At 41.6% G+C, this 21305-nt stretch overlaps 2 protein-coding genes and 1 pseudogene across 6 annotated transcripts; 2 read left to right on the forward strand and 1 right to left on the reverse strand.

Moving 5' to 3' along the window:
* Positions 1-1973: 1973 nt before the first annotated feature.
* On the forward strand, positions 1974-5506 carry LOC115740094 (annotated as a pseudogene).
* Positions 5507-11067: 5561 nt separating this feature from the next.
* Positions 11068-14235, forward strand: LOC115740131 (flavin mononucleotide hydrolase 1, chloroplatic). Of its 2 annotated transcripts, XM_048275196.1 has the most exons (8): positions 11068-11395; positions 11578-11656; positions 11953-12067; positions 12597-12711; positions 12790-12860; positions 12969-13067; positions 13411-13437; positions 13478-13685. In XM_048275196.1, exons 1-7 carry the CDS (start codon positions 11160-11162, stop codon positions 13428-13430), a joined length of 735 nt encoding a protein of 244 aa, XP_048131153.1. In that variant the 5' UTR covers positions 11068-11159; the 3' UTR covers positions 13431-13437; positions 13478-13685. The 2 variants fall into 2 exon arrangements, with proteins under 2 accessions (XP_048131153.1, XP_030529390.1); XM_030673530.2 differs by lacking the exons at positions 13411-13437; positions 13478-13685 and adding an exon at positions 13714-14235 and having other exon boundaries at positions 11578-11653; positions 11970-12021; positions 12969-13056.
* A 43-nt stretch (positions 14236-14278) lies between these two features.
* Positions 14279-21001, reverse strand: LOC115740128. 4 transcript variants are annotated; one of them, XM_030673522.2, is made up of 9 exons: positions 20380-21001; positions 18934-19025; positions 18094-18791; positions 17130-17200; positions 16755-16844; positions 16432-16638; positions 16263-16358; positions 15146-15278; positions 14279-14889 (listed from the first exon to the last, which is right to left on the reverse strand). In XM_030673522.2, exons 1-9 carry the CDS (start codon positions 20743-20745, stop codon positions 14726-14728), a joined length of 1917 nt encoding a protein of 638 aa, XP_030529382.1. In that variant the 5' UTR covers positions 20746-21001; the 3' UTR covers positions 14279-14725. The 4 variants fall into 4 exon arrangements, 3 of the variants coding, with proteins under 3 accessions (XP_030529382.1, XP_030529384.1, XP_048131145.1); XM_030673524.2 differs by having other exon boundaries at positions 18930-19025; positions 20380-20593; XM_048275188.1 differs by having other exon boundaries at positions 18094-18802; positions 18920-19025; positions 20380-20593.
* Positions 21002-21305: the final 304 nt, after the last annotated feature.

A 21305-nucleotide genomic window follows, 5' to 3' on the forward strand; every position in this document is an offset into this window, starting at 1 on the left:
TGGAGTATCCTCTTGAAGCCTTTTGAACCAAGTATAAGCCCTGTCATCAAATGACGGAAAACTCCTAAATCGCTGAGCCGGCATGGACCAAATGTCCTTTAGCGAAGAAGCTTGAATGGGAAGTCTGCTCATCGGCTCGCATTGGAAAGCAAGACCGAAGAGATGATGGAATATGGTGGTGATCATGGAGACTAGGCCCGAGAATGAGACCGGCGTGCTCTCGTCGAGAGTTCAACAACTTGAGAAAACAATGATCAGCGTCATCACTATTAATGATCCCATCGAAGCGGGCGATGAGTTGGTGAGGAAGGAACTCGGGAGTTTCGGTCGCCATGAAAGCTTGGAATGCTCGAGAGAAAAGGGTTTAGGGTTTAAGGGAAAAGCTGGCGATGAAGAAAGACGACAATTGGGAGCTTTTTTTAAGATCCTTAAAAGGCAAGGTGAAAAAGGGCCGGTGGACGGTACGAAGTCGAAAAGGTTGCGTTTCGGGAAAAGAGATCAAAAGGAGAGCTTAATCATCGTTTGTACAGTGGAGATCACCAAACCGGAGGAAGATATTTTAAAAGAGGTAAATCTTCGATTTACATCTTTTAAGGGGGCATATGTTGACACTCAAAATAAACCAAGAGAGACTCGTGACAAGCACGTGAGGAAGCGATAATCGGCTACGGGAAGAAACACCGAAGCAAGGAACGTTTCAATCGAAAGGTGCCACGTGTCGGGATAAATTCCAGCGCCACTTCCTTCTAGAACAAGAAAAGCGCGGAGGGAGGCCACGATCAAAGCGGTTGGCGGTAATCCCCACGAGGTAAAAGAAAAGGCGCGAAGACTAGGAAACCGTCATTCCACGTGGCTTATGGAAAAAAGCAAAGCGTGGGGCCAAAGGAAGAAACCGCTCGGCGGTTACTAAAGAGCTTGCCTATAAATACATCGCAATAGCAAAGATACGGGGAGACAACAAATCCAAAACACCTGCATTATCAAACTAGCTCTTAGCTCTTAACCTTTAGCCTTTAGCCTAGCCTAGCTGTAGCTTTGAGATTCCCGTCGTCGATTCAATTCCGGCGAGTATCATATCCAGAGTTAAGTGTCGTCGATTAGATTCCGGCGTACGCTCGTTAGGTTCGATCAGTCGATTAAATTCCGGTGTTGCACCCTTCACCCATCCTGTCCAATACCGTCGATTCAATTCCAGTATTGTGTCCTATAATTCCCTGTCCAGTCTTGTCGATTGAATTCCAGCATTGTGTCCTACGATCCCTGTCGATTCAATTCCGGGGTCACGTCGAAGTCTCGTCAACATCTGTCACTATTGCGCATTGGGCCGTCGAAGTTGTCGAAAGCCCGTTTGTAACGCGCCTTCCTGTGTAAATCTATTGCATTTGACACTCTCTGTCCAAAACCGACCCGGAACTCCCTTTTGGAAAACGAACGGATTAAGTTCGATAAAAGATTCTCGCGCAAGCAACCTTCTTTGGGCCATAGTTAGTCCGGGCCTAGAACCCATAACCCGCAAAACCTTGTCGAAGGATTTTAACGCGCAACTGAAACATATAAATCAAGGTGCACAAAGTCGCGAAATTTAAATTAGATAACGAATAAAATATAAAAGTTAACTTGTGATACTAATGTTTAGAAATCATTTGTGATTTGATGTTGCGAGCCACTACTATAGCTTAAGTAACATTCGAAGGACAAAAGAAGTAAGTCAAACTGATTTTGTCATATAGAGTTATGAACAAGATAAAAAATAAATAAAAATGAACCCCTGTCGCAGACTCGCACTCGCAGGTACAAAAAAAGAAGTTGAACCGGTTCCGGTTCGGGGACTGATTTCCCGGGTCAAACCGTCCCGGTCCTCTCCGACCGTAGTCACCGGAGCGTCGCGACCACTCGCCTGATGGAGAAACTAAGCGTTGATGTCCCTGTCTGAAAGAATTGCAGAAGACAGCAGTCAAGCTTTACTAACAGCAACAGCAACAGGAGTGGAGGAGAGAATAAAGAGAGAAGCTTTGTGCTTTCAATGGCGATTTTCTAATGCTCAAAGGCAGAGCACCAAATACTAAACAGAAAGGGAATCTCTGTTCTTCCATCAGACAGCTTCAATCCATCAAGCCTCCATTTTTGTGAGTAAAACATCGTCCCTTACCTCGGCACGTCTCCACCACTGTTTCCTTCTCAAAGCTTCTCCTTAGACTCGTGCTTTGCAATGGTGACAAATTCGTCTCGACCCACAAGATTGTACGAGACGCTGCTCCTGCTGCTGAGCTTAAACCCTTGCGAGTCGCTTGACGTTGACCCGCAAGACGAGGCCTCGCTTTCGCTGTTCAGGTCTCGCGTGCAAGACCCGAGCCAGAGCTTGTCCACTTGGTTGGGGTCCAATTGCAGGAACTGGACAGGCATCACCTGCTCGAGCGACAGTGGCAAGGTACTTTCAGTAAACCTGACCAGTATGAACTTGTCTGGGGACATTCACCCAGCTTGTGCAATCTCTCTTTGCTCGAGTCCTTAGTTTTGGCGCAGAATAGTTTCATAGGAGCGATTCCACCGTGTGTTTCGGCTCCCTCTTTGGTCTCATGACCCTTGATCTCAGCCACAATAGGTTTGGTGGTGCTTTGCCTGACACAATCAGTAGGCTTGGTAATTTGAGGGAGCTCATTTTGTCTTGGAACCAAGATTGGGGGGCCTCATGCTGCCGTGGATCGGTCATTTCTCCGGCAAGTTGAAAAAGCTCAAGGCCAGTTTCAACTCTTTCCAAGGGGAAATTCCCGAGAGTTTGTTGTACTTGTAGTCCTTGAGGTACCTGAACTTCGAGAACAATGATTTCGGTGGTAACCTGAGGGATTTTCAGCAGTCTTTGGAGATTCTCGATCTTGGATCGAATTCTTTATCGGGTACTCTGCCCTGTTTTTCTGCCTGTCCTGGATCTCTCAGTGTTCTGAATTTAGCAGATATTTATATAGTGGGAGGAATTCCCACATGTATCGCTTCAGTTGAGGCCTTGACGCATCTAAACTTGTCACATAACCAGTTGAGCTACAAGATCTCTCCTAGACTTGTGTTCTCGGAGAAGATTCTTGTAGTGGACCTTAGCTTCAATGATTTGGCCGGTCCTCTCCCGAGTAGTATTGCAGAGGCGACTGAGAAAGGGCTCATACTCCTTGACCTGTCGCACAATCAGTTATCTGGTGAAACCCCGTCAAAGCTTACAGAGTTAAAGAGCTTGCAGGCGTTGTTTCTTTCACGTAATCTTCTCACTGGTGAGATTCCGTCACGGATTGGAAATTTGACCTACCTCCAAGTGATCGATCTCTCGAACAATGTGTTGTCAGGTGCCATTCTGTTGAATGTTGTTGGTTGTTTTCAGCTTCTTGCTCTGATACTTAATAACAACAATCTTACGGGAGTAATCCAACCAGAGCTTGATGCTTTAAGTGGTTTAAAGATTCTGGACATCAGCAACAACAAAATCTCTGGGGAAATCCCACAAACTTTGGCCGGGTGGAAATCTCTGGAGATAGTGGATTTAAGCTCCAACAACCTCTCCGGGACATTGAACGCTGCGATAACCAAATGGTCAAACCTTAAGTATCTGTCCTTGGCTCGCAATAAGTTTAGTGGAAATCTCCCGAGCTGGGTATTCACATTCCAAGCAATGCGGATGATGTATTGCTCAGGAAATAATTTCTCAGGCATCATACCAGACAGTAACTTCAACTTAAGTTTGTATTACAATAACAGAGATTTTGTTAGACAGCCAGGTAACATGTCATTAGTTTCCATGGCAACCGTTGGCATCAAAGCTCATGTGGTTGTTGCTGGTACCAATGAAGTGAGGCTCAACTATGATATTAGTGCAGCTGTTGGGATTGATCTATCTGGTAATATGCTCCATGGGGAAATTCCATCTGGACTATTTGGGCTGGAAGGCTTGGAGTACTTGAACATGTCCTACAATATTCTGACCGGTCGTCTTCCAGATTTAGAGAAAATGCGCAGTTAGGCCTTGGATTTGTCGCATAATTCTCTATCGGGTCAGATACCAGAAAATGTCTCTGGACTTGAAGATCTAACCGTGTTGGACTTATCGTACAACTGCTTTTCTGGATATATATCTAAGAAACAGGGATACTGGAGATTTCCAGGAGCATTTGCTGGGAATCCAAACTTGTGTGTGGAGTCGTCGACTGGAGTTTGTGGCTGGGATAGTGTGCCAGTTGATCCTGGTAAGACATTTCAGGAAGAGATGGTTGAAGGGCCTATTTCCCTGTCGGTGTTCTTGCTAAGTGCTGCCATCACTTTCTACTTCGGTATTGTATCTCTATTTTGTTTGGCTCGCGCTGGAAGATACATTCTTGAAACCGAGCTTTAATCTAGTCTAAGAGAATGAACCTCGGCGTGTATATTCTTTCTCTTTAATGACAATTCGGCCTGAGTTTTCTCCTCAGAACTCTTTGCTCGAAATATTATTGTTCAACTAGAGTATATGCTTACAGTATCTCGCTCATTGAATACCAGTGGTTTGTATACCCAAACTTAGAGTTCGGTCAATGTGGAGTAAGCATTTGACTCCTTTTACTTAGGCGGCTAAATTTGTACTGGAATAGGGATTTGATAGCTTTTAGTTTGCCTGCTGGACGCTATCTGCATCCTCTCCTCTCTTTTAGAGTTCACTCTCAGTCGAAAATTGTCTAATTGACGATTTGAATACCTATGCAGCATTCTTTTGATGGCTGGACGTAGTATGGTTGCTAATAAATTCAGATAGATGTTGTCCTGGCTTGTTCAATAAACCATCTCCAGTTACAAATGAACAGGCCACACTAACACTGTCAGTTTTAAGCATTTTCAATTTTAAGGTGGGAATTCTTCTACTAAATGCAAGAGTAAGCACAAGATTCTTTTGTTTGATAAAACGTAAATTGATGTGAGATTCGAGATCCCATAAATTGGTAGGTGGCTTTGTTACAAAATTCAACAGGTCCAGTATTTTGAGGGAACACCAACAACCTAGACACACAGATACACTGATGCCGGCATTTAGATGGCTGCGAGCAAGACAAACACAAGCATACTCGCTTGGGCTTGCACACCTGTTCGTGCATTGTCGAGAGAGAGTCGAGAGAGACTGAAAATGGCAACGACTTTAATGAAATATTTACCGTTAGCTATCGGTTCTATACAAAACAAATTAACCAGAGTCAGATATATCTATGCAATTATCAACAGAAATATGCCGCTGCAGGAAGATTACTCTTCAGTCTTCTCCTACATGGCACCGTTGTTCTGGATGTAGCTGTCGAGAAAAATTAAGTGTTCCTCAAACCCAAGATCCTCAAAGATATTCTGCATTAAAGAAGAAAACAATTATCATCAGAATGAGTCGTCATTGCCAATCGCTCTATCGAAGTTAAACTGACCGACCAAATCTGGAGAAGAGCTCCGGCCACCAAATCAACTAACCTGATCGAGCATAGCCTCGTTACCATATATACTTGGCAGTTCTCAGCAATGGGATAATGGTTGTTCAGGTAACAGAATTCTGCGCAGGATTCATTCGCTCTAGCTTCGATGGTGCCTAAGGCTACAGGCACATCCGGCTCAGAAGCAGCAGGATAAGACGGGCATTGAGCCGATTCATTCACTTGCTGTTTGCGACTGTACTTCTTGAGAAATGGGTTCGGTTGCTGCAACAGCGTACACAGTTGTGGTTGGAGACCCATTTGGTACCTTGGGTGCGCCTCATTATCTGGGAACTCAAGCTTGGGCATGCTCATACAACTTGTGCACTGTGCGATGCTCATAGCTCCTGATGGATATTGAGCTGAAGCAACACAATTTGGGAGACCACCGCACCCAATTAGTGGCGATGATGGTGGAGTGAGATTAGCGAAGCCAGGACCTATCTTGTTGGAGGTCCTGCTGTACTTCTGCAAGTTAACAAGCTTGATTCATTAAGCATTTCTCACGGAAGTTCTAGGAATAAATGCAAATTGTTAAAGCACTGATATGTTTTTCCCAGATTTGCTCCTGATCTTTCTGAATGAGACCGAATTGGGAACTCTTACCTGAAGGTGGCTGGAGACATGTTGCCTAGTGAGATGAGGAAGACTCGTCATTTTCCTCATAATTTGTTGTATCTTCTTGGGTTTGGCATCTGCATCGCGGGTCATATGGAAAACACATACAGTCAGGTCAGCCATTATCTCACTAAGAAAAGGAGACAGGTTCATGAGCACATCACGTACTATCGTCTCCAAGACTATTGACGGCCATGATAAACATCTGGTTGAGCTCAGGTGTCCAAACAATGCGGGTTTCTTCGCCCCGCTTTTAGTCTGGCCTTGATCAACTTCATCTTCCCTGCTCCTTTTCAAGCTTTTAGAATTCTCTTCCTCATTCTCTGCCTGAGAGTGGGTATTGTTAGATGACGATGTGGTCCGAAGGTGCGGCATCTCCAATTCTTTAGTAGAATTGTTCCTTGACGATGGGTTGCTCCGAAAAACATGTTGCCATAGAATCTTGAGAGTGTCAATTCGAATCGGCTTCACTAGAAAGTCGCATGCCCCGCCTTTCACTCCTTTCACCACAGTGTCCTTTTCGTGGTCGCTTGAGAACACTGGCAAATTCAAACAAAAACGTGGATGTGTCAGTCACATTGCATTCCACAAAATATATGATTCCGGCTTGTATTAATTGACAGATAAAAACTTACGGACTACAGGCAAGGTTATGTCCATGTTAGCCATCTCGGCGAGAAGCTGAAAGTCCATCCATACCAGGCACGTGAACATCTGTCAAGACGATATCGAACCCGCCCCTATTCTCTCAAATCAACGCCAGCACCTCCTCTCCTCGCTGGCACTTGGTCACTGCAAAAATACATCATACGTATCACATATGCAGATCCTTGACGAACTATGTTCACAAGGGGCACCCCAGAATCAAACTTGGCGACTTGAACATTAACCCCAGATCAAGGAAGCATGAAACTAACTTTTTCGACTACTTCGAGTACAAAAGCGAGTTCTCTCTTCTGCAGTTCAGTCGCCATGATTAATTATAAGTTTTGCAACAGCGGATCGACTCAGAAAACAACATAACAACACAAGTTGTTGCAGAGGCGAAGTTGAAGTAAGAAGAGAGGAACCCAAAGCAGTGCAGTGAAGTTACCTTGGTACGAACAATCACGAAGCATCTTCTCCAGAAGGTGGAGACAAGTGACATCATCGTCAACCACAAGAACCCTTAAACCCTTCGGGAATTGATTATCATCCTCGCTCGAAACATTACCATTCTCGTTGTGGGTCACCCCTTCCATCGCTCTGTTTTTCTTCAGACTGCTCTGTTTTTTCCTGGGACTGTCACTCTCTGTCTCGACTCTACTACTTCGGGTGATGAAAGGAAGTCAGGAACAGGGGAGAGACAGAGCTTGACACTAACTAACGACATTTATATCTGTCACACCCCGATTCTCCAAGAAAAAGGGCATGACACGGCCGTCCTCCTTTACTCAAAGGACGCAGCCTCAAAGTAAGAACAAAAACCTGATATCCAAATTATATACCTCCACATATAAAATGATAAACATGTCACAAGTTCACAAAAATTCAGAGCTCATCTCCCAAACCGGAAAGACAAACACATATAGCTTTCCATCTAGCTCGAACTCACCAACTATATACAACTTATCCCAAAAATATATCCCCACTATCCACAAAGTAGTCTTGTAGCTAACGTACGCTCGACCCTATTTGCGACTCGCCGATAAACCCGAAAGACAAAAGAGATAACGGAGTGAGCAACCACGGCTCAGTGAGAAATACAATATCTTCTAAGCGGATCGAGAAATCACTATGCAATCGTTAAAATAAAACAAAAGCAACTCGTAGTAATAACAACTATCAATGGCTTAAACCATTGATTAATCTCATTAAACTAACTTTCGATGGTCCATCCATCGAATAATCTCATACTCATCATCAACTATGGCCACGTTTAACGCCGTGGCAAGGCGACCAAGTTTACCCCTCTTGGTTAGGTCTATCACTCATTTTAGCCGGTGGTTCGGCTCAATGACGTCCCGACAGTATGCATACTACCCCCACCTCGGTGGGTTCTAATCATAGGGATATGAGCATTAATCACAGTACCAACATCCAGAAAATCACAATAATCCAGCTTAACAAACCAAATACATAGCCTTGCTCAGAAATATGTTTCTCAAACAGCATTTCAGTAAAACAATCGTCAACAACCATAGCAAATAATAAAAGGGGTAGTAATAGCTCGATCCAGTTTATGCAAAAATAATGCTCGAAACATCACATTACTTCACCTTGTCGAGAAAATCAAACCACCGCACTCGTGCTCATCTTTAAAGCATGAGTTTTATAAATTCTTAGAAGATAAAGTACATCTCACCTTAAAAAGTCGCAATCCAACCTATCGAAGTCACTCGAACCGACTCATCCAAATCCTATTCAATATATAGAAAAACGGATCAAATCGAGTAACAAGTCATCCTAACGTATGACTTAGCTAAACTACACTTATTTAGTGACAAAACAACTACTACGGGCCAACAGAAACTTATCCCTAACAGAAAAATCAATGCTGTCAGCTAAGGCAGCTTGCGCGCCAAAACCGTTAAGGCCATAACTTCCTCCACCGAACTCCGTTTCAAGCCATCTTACTGTCCACGCGAAGCTTGTTCAACGTATTACAAAAGTCTCAACATAGCCAACCTCAGCCGATAACTGGAAACTAATAAAATCAGGCCTCGAAGTTTACTGTTCGCGCGTACTGTAGCGCACCAGAATTGAAAATCTTGTTCCGGGTAAACCGTAGTGTCAAATTAAGATCCGTCGAATCCTACGGGTCCATAACATCCTAAAGTTTCATTCCCAAGCAAAAATGTGGCCAATTGCCCACGAGATAGGACACAGCAACTCAGTTTGCCCCAAGATCCGAATTTTGCCCTAAATTCAAAAAATCACTTCAATAGAGAGGGAAGAGAGCGCGAGCGCTTACCACGTGCTGCGACACGTAGGGAAATGACTTCAGCGAAGCGCTCGTGGAGGGTGGTGCGCGCACGTGACTGGTTTCTATTTCTCTTTTTCCCTTTTCTCCTTTCTCCTTTTTTCTTCTCTTCTTTCTCTCCCTTTTCCCCTTTCTGTTTTCTTTCTTTCTTCTCTTTATAGATGGAAGACTCCCGATGCCTCTTTTTGGAGAAACCATCTGCTCTCTTATTTTTTTATTTTTTATTTTACCAATGGGTCCTACCACTTGTTTTGACCTAGTCAAAAAACTCAAATATTACAATATCAGGCAAGCCTTCAGCGCAGGAAGGATCAAGCTCGTTTATTTCCCGATTAAGGCATTCTTTTCTGGATTCCAAACTGGAAATTACCAGGAAGAAGGGTGATTACCATAAGACAGAATCAATAATCTGTGTGTTGGAAGATCTTGCATTTACAAAAGTCAAATGAGTTTCTTGGTCTGGACAACGGTAAAAATAGGAAACTCGGAGTTGAAGTGATAGCGAGGATACGCGGAAACACGAAATTCTGGTCCATAAATATTTGTTTCCTACTCTTATTTTCGTTTTCTCGTAAATAAAGTGGGCTTTGCTTTTGGGATATTTAATGATCAAATTTCTCGTTAGATACTTTGTCATAAAGAGTAATACGAAACAATCAATTCCAAATATTTCTTGTTACAAAAAACAATTGGCACAAGGACACCTCGAGTGCTAATATTTGTGTACGATGCTCACTCTAGTACCAATATTTTTTTGGGATCATTTAAGTATCAAAATCGAGGAAAAAAGTATCACTTTAGTGCCTACGATGAGAAATTTTGACCACCCTATCGGAGTTGGCACTTAAATAATCATTTTTCTTAAAAAAAAATTGACATTTAAGTGATAAAAAAAAATGTTAGCGTCAAAGTGAGTGCCGTACATATATATTGGCATTTGAGATGTCATTTTGCCAAAAACAATTGATATGCAATTTGTTGATGCAATTACCTTTGTGACATGATGCAAAGTCAAATAGTATTTAATCCAGTTAATATTACAAAAGATTTCAAATTGATAAACTCGTATCACATTTATTCCAAGCTAATAATTTTGTTAAAAAAGTGCTTAAATGGTATAATCACGACACATTAACTTTAAGCTATTGTTGGTGTCACAAAAAAAATTTCAAGTTAGTACATCCGTCACACATTTACTTCAAATTTGTGTTCATAATACAAAAAGTCCCAAATACTTTGAGGTAAATGCGGCACGGGTATACCGCTTTGGGATATTTAGGACACGAAAACTAATTTAGGTTAAATATGATATGATTGTACTAAGTTGAAATTTTTTGTGACGCAAAAATTAGTTTGGTTTACGATTTTTTTAATGACATTAATTCTATTTAATTTACAGTAATAATTACTGCTCAGTACTTAAATATAGTTGTTGCACTTATTGGCTAGAATATTATAATAATTACATTATTAATAACTAACAAAACATCTACATCGCATTTATCTCAAACTAATTTCTATATGATAGAAAATTTCAAATTTGTACATCCGTACCACATTTACTCTAAAAAACATATCAAATTTATCAAATTTAAGGTAAATGTGACATGAATATATCAATTTATGGTAAATATGGCATATCAGTTTGGGATTTTCTATGACATAAAAGTTAATTTGAGATAAACGTTGTACAAATATACCGGTTTGTGATTTTTTTTTTTTTGTGAATGCAAAAATTAGTTTGAGGTAAATATAATACGAATGTACCAATTCGATTTTTTTTTATGGTGTTAACCCTTATCAAATACTATTATTATTATTATTATTATTATTATTATTATTATTATGTACAGAGCAGATTTGGACTGGACCCGTTTCATGGTTCGGTTCACCTTCAACCTTACAATCTCTCGAGCGGCTTGGATTTTTGGGCTTTTGCTCCGGAAAAAGGCCCGTCCGACCCGATTAGCTCTTGCTGCCTTTCTGGTGATGCTGGGGTGACCGGACGACACAAGCCATGGCCGAAGTACCTGATCACCTTCCCAATCCACAGCCCTCCCAAAACGATTCTGATTGCCGATGGAACAGGATTACGTATAAGAGAAAGACGTAGCCGAATGGTTTGTCTTGGGCAAATGGCTATTTCGTTGAGACCGTCTTCCGTCCCTTTCCCTCTCGCTCTCGCTCCAAGGTCCCCAAGAATGGCTTCCACCTTCAGCAACAACTGCAAGTCGACTTCTTTTGCTCCACCGAGCCCGTCCCACGCCGACCGAAGGCGACCCATCTTGCTCTTCGACATCATGGACACGATCGTGCGCGACCCTTTTTACCAGGATGTCCCTGCCTTCTTCGGGTGCTTTTCTTTTTGCCATTCAATCATGTCAGCCCGGTGATGAACCTATGTTGATATAGAAAAATGTGATCTTTCTTAGTGGCAACTGGAGACTTGATGGTCTTGCTGTGCGTGCGACTTCAATTCTGTGTTTTATGTTGATTTTTTGTTTTAGATAATCATACTGGGCCTTTTCTGATTAGAATGCCTTTGAAGGAATTGATAGAATGCAAGCACCCAACTTCATGGATTGAGTTCGAAGAGGGAGTAATTGACGAGGTATTTGAAGTTCTATGTTTCCCTTTCATTTCAAGTGGTTGGGTTTCAGCTGTTGTATTAGTTTTTTTTGGCTGCAAGTTTGGCTTGTCATTGAGGTTCTTTGGAGTGTTAAGAATGGAGATCAATTAGGATAATGCTTTTTGAGCTTTGCAGAAGCTTCCCACAGTTACTTCTGGCTTTATGAGGTTCTTTGGAGTGACGGTTATTTGTTCCAAGGGGCTCTATCCAAAGGCTCTATGTTGCTTCCATTCCCTGTTTCACGATTTCTCTTTTCACTTCTTCGTAATCTCCCTTAAGTTCGCTACTATCCTTGCAGATGGAACTGGCGAGAAAATTCTTCAAAGATGGAAGGCCTTTGGATTTGGAAGGTTGGTGACTACATCACGAGTCATTACATCATTTTTGTGGCAATAGGTATTATGCAAGATCATGACAATGATGCCTGCGAAAAATTTTACAGTGGAGTAGGGAAAAAAAAAAAAAATCCACCTCCAACACTGTTTTTTTGGTTTTCTCATAAACCAGTTGCTCTGTGTTTTCAGTCTTAAATTTGGATTCGCAGCTGATACAAACAAGAAGCATGGATCTTTAGTTCCTGTTTCCTCGTCATGTTAGATTATAAAACACTTGCATACTATGCTTTTGTGCTCTTAAAAATCTTGTCGCAAAGAAAAGCAAAGTCATCAAGCAATTCAACAGAGCGGAATGTGGCAATTGTCTTTGCTGCAATTTCATGCTGTTTATTGTCATTTGTGATAACCTCATATCAGCAGAAATTTCGTTGTAGATGCACATTCCATCTGCTACTCTTGTGTTAAGATTTGGATTAGATCACTGCAAATAAGTAGAACCAGTTTCTGTTCAGTTTCTTTTCTTTAATTTAGAAATGAATGATTTCTTGGCAATCATTGAGAATATGCTGATCCCACTCGCTCTTTTGAAGGCCTTAAAACATGCATGAGAAGGGGATATTCCTATCTTGAAGGAATTGAGGAACTTCTTCATGAATTAAAAGAAAACGGTTATGAGATGCATGCTTTCACCAACTACCCTATCTGGTAAGATAACGTACGTACACGTGTTACGCATTTGTTACTTCATAACGGGGTTCACTTCTATGTCAATTATTTTTGCAGGTATGAAATGATTGAGGAAAAGTTGACAATATCGAGATACTTATCCTGGACATTTTGTTCATGCATAAATGGTACCCCCTGGACTTTTCACTAAGGAGATGTTGATTATGGCAAATTCGAGTCATTATTTTTCAAGGGAGTGCATATTAAACTTGTTAGATCATTCTTTTCTCTTTCAGGAAAAAGGAAGCCTAATCGGGATTTCTATTTGGATGCTCTGCAACACCTGAAAGTGGATCCACCTAGCTGTGTCTTCATTGATGACAGGTTATTGGCTTTCCTTGCCCTTATTATTATCTGTCCATATCTTGTATGAGTCCTGGTTAGTACTGAAAACTGGGGGGTGAGATGAGCATGGTTTAGGGTGGTCTGGTTCTCTTAGGAACCGGGAGCAGACCGGTGGTCCCAGTTCCCAATTTCAGGGATCGGGGACCGGACCAAAGGTGCTTGGAACTGGGGACCGTCCGGACAGTCCGGTCCCCAGGTGGTTCAATGCAACTGGTCGAAGACTAAAATAAGTAAGTTACGCCTGCCATTTTATAAAAGGTCATTTCATCTCATTGTAGCACCTAGTCGATGTGGGGCAATAAAGAGATAATAAAAACAAAGAATAACTTGCTATAAACTTGCTGAGAGAATGACTTATTGGTTTTTAATCTGCGCAATTCATTCTCTATCATAACAATAGCAAGTCATTCTCTCTGATTGGCAATCCTAAAATTGGGATTAGTCATTTTCTTTCTAGTGTTCTGACTTCCTTTACATTGATTTCTAATCAGCGCAATTGTTCTATTCTGTTCATATATGTTCAGTGTGTGCTTGGGGAGCGCATGCATGAAAGTTTACATGGATGCATGAGAGAGAGAGAGGGCTTATCGGTGCAATACCTACTTATTGCCCTTGTTGTTGCTATGGATTGCACAGGCTAAGGAATGTGGAGGCCGCATTGGAAGTTGGCATTGTTGGTATACAGTTTAGGAGTGCAGATCTGTTGCGCAATGATCTCTTTGAACTCGGGATTGATTTTTCAGCAAGTAAGCATTCTAGTAGTCAGAACCAGCTTAAGCTTACAAAAGACCAGGCATCTTGACCAAACATACTTGGTGGAGTCTGCATCAAGAACCGATTCTTGTTTACTTTTGGTATAACGCATTCTTTGCGACCTTTTTCGTTCAGCAAAACGATAAGGTTTAGTAATGTTGGCCTGCTCCGACCAGATTTGAAGGTACTAGAATGTATTAGAAAGTTTCTCCTATGTCTGAAAACCATGAAATCCATCTCTCCATTTATAATATAAGTACAGATTTTTTCTAGATACGCCTTCTGACTGTTATTGTCAAAGCTTCTCATGTGACAATCCAAGGCGTTCCATGGCCAAAACCTATATCTAAGGGAAAACGTAAATGGCAGACTAGAGCTAGAGTCATGCGAATTAGCAGAAAACAGCAAAGTAGTACATATCAATAAGTCTGAAGACGATTCTCCTCTATTGGCTTTCTACGTATTTGTACATTTGATATCTGATAACCTCAAAAAGAGTATATGAAATTCACGCTGCTTGGTCTCATGAATTTGCAAATAAGAGTGCAAGATTGAATTCCAGGATGAAGCTCTCTCCCTCACAGACTCTACTCAAGCCACAAAATAGAGCAACTTGCTGCATCAAGCATTAAAAAAAAAAAAAAAGACAATTTTACTGCAGATCAGGCAGCGATGGCCGACAAAATCGATCAGAACCCACAGCATTCTCATGGAAATGGCCAGCTGGCTCAATAGAGGAGACAGCCTTGAATCATGCAAAATAGAGCTCGCTCGACCGTTTTGCTCGAAATGCAGCATCGCCTCCTGTGACATGTCGTTTATCCAACCTTATGCATTTTTCAGGAGTACAAGCAAAGGGGATGTCTTGAATCAGATTTATAATACGAGCACATTGTCATCTTTTGTCTCTTGATATTGCAGATGAGGGCTCTGTCGCTAGATCACGGAGCAAAGAATGGGTGGCAACTAACTTTTCCCTCAACATGGCATTGTACTCGTACAAAAGCATAATACTTTTCTGGACATCAGTCATATCCATGTCAGAACCAGCCTTAAGTTCTGAAAAGAAAAGACAGAATAAGTAGAAGGAAACTTGAAAGAAGCATTACGAGGGAAGTAATCACTGAGTTGAGCCGTCACATGAACATAAATCAAGAAGGCAGAACTTATGGTCCATACATTTGAGAAATAATTCTACATCTTCATACGATAGAAAGTAATAAAGCACAACCGATCAAATGGATATCTGATGAGACCAAACAGTTGAGAAACAAAATCAAATAGCAAAAGAACAGAAGGACCTTGTAGTTGTTACCTAGTGCTGGCAAAGGTGGAATGAGTCGATCATCAGTAAGAGAAAGAACCGATGCTGAAGAGGTACTTTTCTCCTGTAACTCAACAGATTGCTGCTTCTTATCAGCTGCGGAACAGAGCTCGTGCTTCCGTGGCTGGTAACCAATAAAAATGCCAACTCAATGAAAGCGTAAGAAAATGCAACTGCATAAGTCCGTTGCGTTTAATCATTTGCAGAAGAATGTTTAGCCACATCAAGTTTCGACACTCAAAAATCAAGAACCATCTCATTCATTAATCAGCACAAGTTTAGAATTGACACTCTTTCTGGGAGCATTTCCAGTAATTTTTATGACCTTGCTGAGGACGACATTGCATATAAAGATATCGACTTGCCAAAACTCTCACAATCCATAAGTTTGTTCCGGTGTTTTTCATACATTATCCACAAGTGCCCACATAAAAATACCCTTCTGCTGTATTGGAGACATAAATACATCTTCAAAATTCGTTGTCAAAATCACCTTGATTGAACATTCTGAGTTATTCTTTCGAACGTTCTTGGAACTTCATCTGGCAAGCTGCCCGATGGCACTCCACATAATTCAAACCACTAATACATAGATTGCTAATACCCACAGCAACCTAGGCCCCATATGATGAAAGCCTGGGTTTCGGGGTAATCTTCTGTATGTAAGTGGAAACACTATCAACACTTGTCACGGTGCACTTTTGAGCCAATTACTAAATACTAGAGCTGAAGAGACATAGTATGAACTCCATCTAAATGTCACCATAAGCCCCCTTTTCAGATTACTAAAGACTTCCTAATAATTTAACATGAGCGAGACATGATTTGCCTAGTGATTGGTCCATCCTTACTAAGATCCTGCAGGTCTTAAGTCTGATTCCAAAAAATATCCTGCCCCATTAACCTATACAAAACCAAAAATCTTGGACTGAAGCACTAGCATTCAGTAGGGCTAAATGATAGAAACAACAACCATAAAAAGGTATATTGTGCACCCTGCTTTGTGTGGTTGTAAAAGAATCATTCAAGAAAACTAGGCCCGAGAGGGTGTGGTGTTATTGGCTTCATATTAACAAATTCTTGCTCTTCCAGGAAACAAAATACTTACAGTGTCGCATCTTGATTCCGACATTCTATCCTGGTTTCCAGCTCCCGCTAAATGAGTGCTTACCTCCTGCAACTGGGTAAACTCTGGGGCAGCATTCTGCATACAAAAAGGATACAAGCAACATTTAGTTTTAAAGAGTTCAACTGCATCCATCAATTGATTAGTGTACCTTTTTGCCGGGTAAGCTAAGTTTCTTGCTAAGATTAATAGTCTCCTTTCTATGAGGTTGCTTCCTTGATGATATGCTGGTATGAAAGGAACCACTCCTTCGAACTGAATGCATCATACAATTGCTTAAATGTGGTTCAGTACTGCTGTTTGTATAATTCTCTTCCAGTGCTTTGCAACCCCAGGTGTACATCACATATTTCCGCAACTGTTCAAGAAGAAGCATGAAAATGTGCTAATTCTATTTAAAAGCATGAAACCGATGGGAAATTTGATTCACTCTCTGTATACGAGAAGTTGTTTCATAACTATAAAAGTAATTACTTTATCCCAGCGGTCTTGAGCTTTCAGCCGATGTCTAATTTGCCGCAGAACAACATCTTCATGGCGCAGTCTCTTAACTCGGAATTCACACTGCAGAAAAAAAGGAGGGGGGGGAATGGGCTATGTTAGCAACTGATCGACAATTTAGAAAAGGGAAAAATTGATGAATGCTGAAGCAATCCTTAGGGTAAAGGACAACTGCACAAACAACCACCATTAAACGATAGATGAATAAGGTTAACTAAGAAGAAGCTTCGAATCTGATTTAAATATGAGGACCTTGTTCAAGACCTTATTTTGCTTTTTACAATCGATGATTCGTCACAACCCCAAACTTTCAGGAACGAATGCATGAAAAAAGGACATGAACAACACCTGCACCAAGAAGAAGTAGAATATGCCAATGCTGATGCAATAAAGGCCACCTAGGTCCGCAAGGAAGCTTACTGCACAAAAGATGATAAAACGTCATATTCAGGAAAACAAAATTAAGGAAGTGTCATTATAAGAGACAAATAGGGCACAGATATTTTTAAACCCGTAATAGGGAGCTGATTTTTAAATGGATGGACAAATAATTTTATAGAGCATTAGGGACTCAGGTTATGCTAGTCTCTGCTGATCACAAATAAATACAGCTTATACAAAAAACACAAAACAAAAAAAAAAACAAAAAAAGGGCACAAGCTATCTGCTCGCTAGAGCAATGGTGTTTCAAGTCACTTATTCATGACCATCTTAAGCAGCACAAGGAGGTAAGCCTAAGACAGGGTCAAGGTAGTCTAACAAGTGACGTAAACCAAACCACATCAAATGATGAATCCGGCATTGGCCTTATCATGACCAAGAGGACTTAATCATTTTAAAGCTATTTGAAGGCGATTTTTGATTCATGACATGGCTGTGAATTATAAACTAGAATACAGCATGGGATAACGGTGACTCAAAGATAAAGAACAAGCACAATTCACTTGGCCACAAGTTCCTATCTAGAGGTAGGCAAGCAACCAGAAACCTAATAACACGTCATCTGCTGTACTAACCTATCTTTCTCGTAGATGCCATAGTTTATGCTGTCTACGCGCAACAAGGCCAAATCCTGAGCTCCAGATCGATTGAAGCACAAATGGGCTCAGTAATCACAATCATAAAAGCGAGCATAATCTTCTACGTATAGTATCTCTAGCTCTAACAAATCACCTTAGGCTGGCATCCAAATAACGACATATGGGCATCAATAAATCAAAATACACACCTCATCTAACCGTGCACCAAGAACCTTGGATTGGCTTTTAGCAATGTAAAGTTTCCATGTCTACACTGCAATCAAGTTACTTACCAGGGCCCATAATACTCTGATTGTCAATCTCGACGATATACGCAGACAGAAAGTTGACATATAATGTGGTGTTGATGATCCCATTAGAACTTTCCAGGGAGGCTTGGAGCTGAGAAGCATCCTGAAAAACTGATCCAGGAAGAAATTCATGGAATAGTGGTTGGATGAGCTGGAGATCGTGTAAATTATGGTATATCCTTGGGAACAAATTAAATCTCAGCAAATTTGTATCATTGCCTCTGAAGGTAACTGGCCTATCATCAACCATGCTTCCATTCCTCAGGGTACCACTAACAAAGCTCACATGTTTTTTTCTGCCATGGGCCTTCGAGGTAAGATTGAATCGGAAACCAACTGCAGTTGCAGGATTATTAGGTAGATCAACAAACTGCCATGAAAAGTAATAACTGTCTTGAGACAGCTCACAATTGCTGCACCTGAGTGTTACGGTTGGCCCTTCACTGGTATTATGACAAGAGAAATTTGCAAAGCTTGACAGAGGAGCAACCCTATAGTCTACCAAGCCAGGACTCCCCATAACTAAGGTGCCTGGACTCCGCAAGTTCGAACAGCTCATACTAGAAACGGTAGTAATATTAAACTCCATGTCATTGTTAAAGGAAGCAAGATCAGGTCCATTTGTTGCCCTTACATTATGAATCTCGATGGTTCTCTTCCAGATAATTTGGTAGAGCAACCTGAGAAAAAACTGAGAACCCAATCAACAATATCTTCCAAATTTGACCAAAACACCTAGGAGAAACCAGCATCTTTTAAAGTGCTATTTAGCTTAAAAATGGTCAGCAAGGTTAAAGAAAGGACATACTATCACATACTTACGCAGCAAACAACCCAGCAAAGAGTATCCAACTTGCGACGGAAAGTGTGCCACCAAGCTCTGTTTTCCGTTTCTTAACAACTTTTTGATCCTCCTACATAAAATTAAAGCAGAATGAAGCACTGATCATTATGGATCTGTGACAGCAGATGCTCAAACAGAAAATTGCAAATGGAAAGCATTGCTACATCCATTGGATTTGCAAAGTTTCATGCAAAACTGAAGAACAGATATTTTCTGATTAATTATGACGTTTGCCACAGCACACTGGGAGACTCTGAAAATTTCATTCGATAAACCATAAGAAGGTGAGCAACATGACCTACGCTTAGTGCCTATGATTCAAAACCACAAGAAAGAAAGGTCTCCTACACTGGACAAGTTAAAGAGGCAGCATGTTAGCAGGTAACGTAGCACCTCCAGAAGGAAAGTGAAAATTTCATGAAGCTTGCATTTCACTTGAAAATTATTAAGAGAACCATCTTCAAAGTTGTCGTAAGGATGCCTAAAGATAATTTGACTGCAGCCGGTTGACTAAGAATTAGAAGAACCCATGAGAAACTACGGTATATTGGTGCTGACAAATGCATGGCAGGATATGCAAGTCCTCCACTGCGATCCAACATGAATATCAAGCTCATCCAGGCATTGCCCAAGGCGTCAAAATAGTAAGAACATATTTTTTGAAAAATATATGAACTTGCTAGCACTTGCCCCTGTGCTACTTGGGTGAGTTAAAACCATCTGCTAAAGGAGTGGAAAGAATAGTCTGATCAACAAATTGTGGACGTGATTCTACAAGAGGTAGGTCTAAACCTTCGTCCCATTAACGGTCTTAATCTTCAAGAGTGAGGAGGAGAGCTCATGAGCAGGTTGGCCGATGAAGTGGATGAGATATGTGGATATCACTTACCGGGTCACATCCCTTTTCCTCTCGGATGGCAACAGAGGAAGCAGATGAATGCAGTGGTCAATTGGTATTTAATACCACAACAATAGGTGCAACTCTCGAGGAAGGGGAGAAGCTATAAGTAACAACACCCAGAGTAGAACCTCTTCATCTTTTCCAACAAAAGTTGACTCTGCAGCATATTACCTAGAGCATCTCTAGAAGAAAACTTAAGAACAACCACTACCAGGCAACAAATTTAAACAGATGATTCTAACCAAGCTAACCCCTACGAGGGGTTCAAAGGTCCAAAATCAGCTAAAATCACTCACTTCCAACAATCGGCAACAAAACGAGCGAAGCCAAACCAGGGGTATTGCGCAATTTACATCTTGATTCAGCTCCCAGTTGCTATTTAATTGAAATTTGAGTAGACAAAATAGCCACACCGCGATTGTTAACTGGATATAGCTACTTATTCTTTGAAAAGGAAAGAAGAGAAAAGAAAAGCTCAAGCTACAGAGAATTTTTTGTGAGAAAAAGAAAGAAGATGCATTACCAGCCAATGCCTGGTGGAGAAGCAAACATCCAAACGACTAATCCACCACCGAATCTGGAACCACGCATTCCTGCCATCTCCGACCTTCATGAGCCTCATGAAAACACAAAACGCGAGCCAAGATAGCAGCAGGACAGCCGTGGCCTCCAAGAACACGGCCTGAGACTGCGTGAACTTCTTGATCGAATCGAACGAGAATATGGTCTCGGGGAAGCTTATGGCGTAATAATCCACGCCGCTGTCGACGGAGATGGTGGTGTTGGCCGTGAACAGAGCGCAGGCGTTGGTGGTGACATTGAAGAGGCCCCCAGGCGGGCATGCGCAGAGAGTGGTGTTGTAGCGAATCGAGTTCGATGGGCACGCCATGGAAGAGCTTCTACAGGGACCCAGATCAAGGAGGAGTAGTTTGAAGGTGGAGAGAGCGTTAAGTCTGGAACTTTGGAACAAAGCACATGGATTGGACTCGAAAGAAACGGACTTCGAGGTTCGTTTTCGATGAGAATGAACGCAAGAGTAAAACTAGGGAAGACCGTATTGGGTGGAATGAAATTTTGGAAGGTGGGTCAGCAGAAATTCATGAATACCGTCGTACAGAACGGACAGGAAGAAAGGAATTTTCTCCGTACAGCTTTTGGGGCGGCGTCGTAGTCGCAGACTGCGTGAAAAACAGATGGGACAAAGCTTTGGCTCAACCATCAAAGAAGTTTCCTATGCAGACCCGAAAACTGTTTGACCCCCATTGACAGCAACGCCCAGATCTCCATCCCAAGCTCCGTAGAATTGAATTAAATACGCCGAAGAGCTGCATCACCACGGAATTTAAAGCGTGTTGGTGACATATTTTACATGAATGGATATTGCACACAAAGCAGCTGAGGAAAGACAGAACAACAGGTCAGCTCCAAACTGTATCCTTTCTTTCCTTT

This window comes from Rhodamnia argentea, chromosome 1 (genome assembly GCF_020921035.1).
Source record: "Rhodamnia argentea isolate NSW1041297 chromosome 1, ASM2092103v1, whole genome shotgun sequence".
NCBI lineage: Eukaryota > Viridiplantae > Streptophyta > Magnoliopsida > Myrtales > Myrtaceae > Rhodamnia > Rhodamnia argentea.

Coding starts and splice junctions, on each gene's coding strand:
- LOC115740131 (XM_030673530.2), top strand. CDS start 11,160: ATGGTTTGTCTTGGGCAAATGGCTATTTCGTTGAGACCGTCTTCCGTC. Junction 11,654..11,969: donor AAGAGGGAGTAATTGACGAG/GTATTTGAAGTT, acceptor CTATCCTTGCAG/ATGGAACTGGCGAGAAAATT. Junction 12,861..12,968: donor ATTTTGTTCATGCATAAATG/GTACCCCCTGGA, acceptor TTTCTCTTTCAG/GAAAAAGGAAGCCTAATCGG.
- LOC115740128 (XM_030673522.2), bottom strand. CDS start 20,745: ATGGCGTGCCCATCGAACTCGATTCGCTACAACACCACTCTCTGCGCA. Junction 19,026..20,379: donor TCTCCACCAGGCATTGGCTG/GTAATGCATCTT, acceptor AATTTTATGTAG/GAGGATCAAAAAGTTGTTAA. Junction 17,201..18,093: donor TCAGAGTATTATGGGCCCTG/GTAAGTAACTTG, acceptor TCTTTTGTGCAG/TAAGCTTCCTTGCGGACCTA.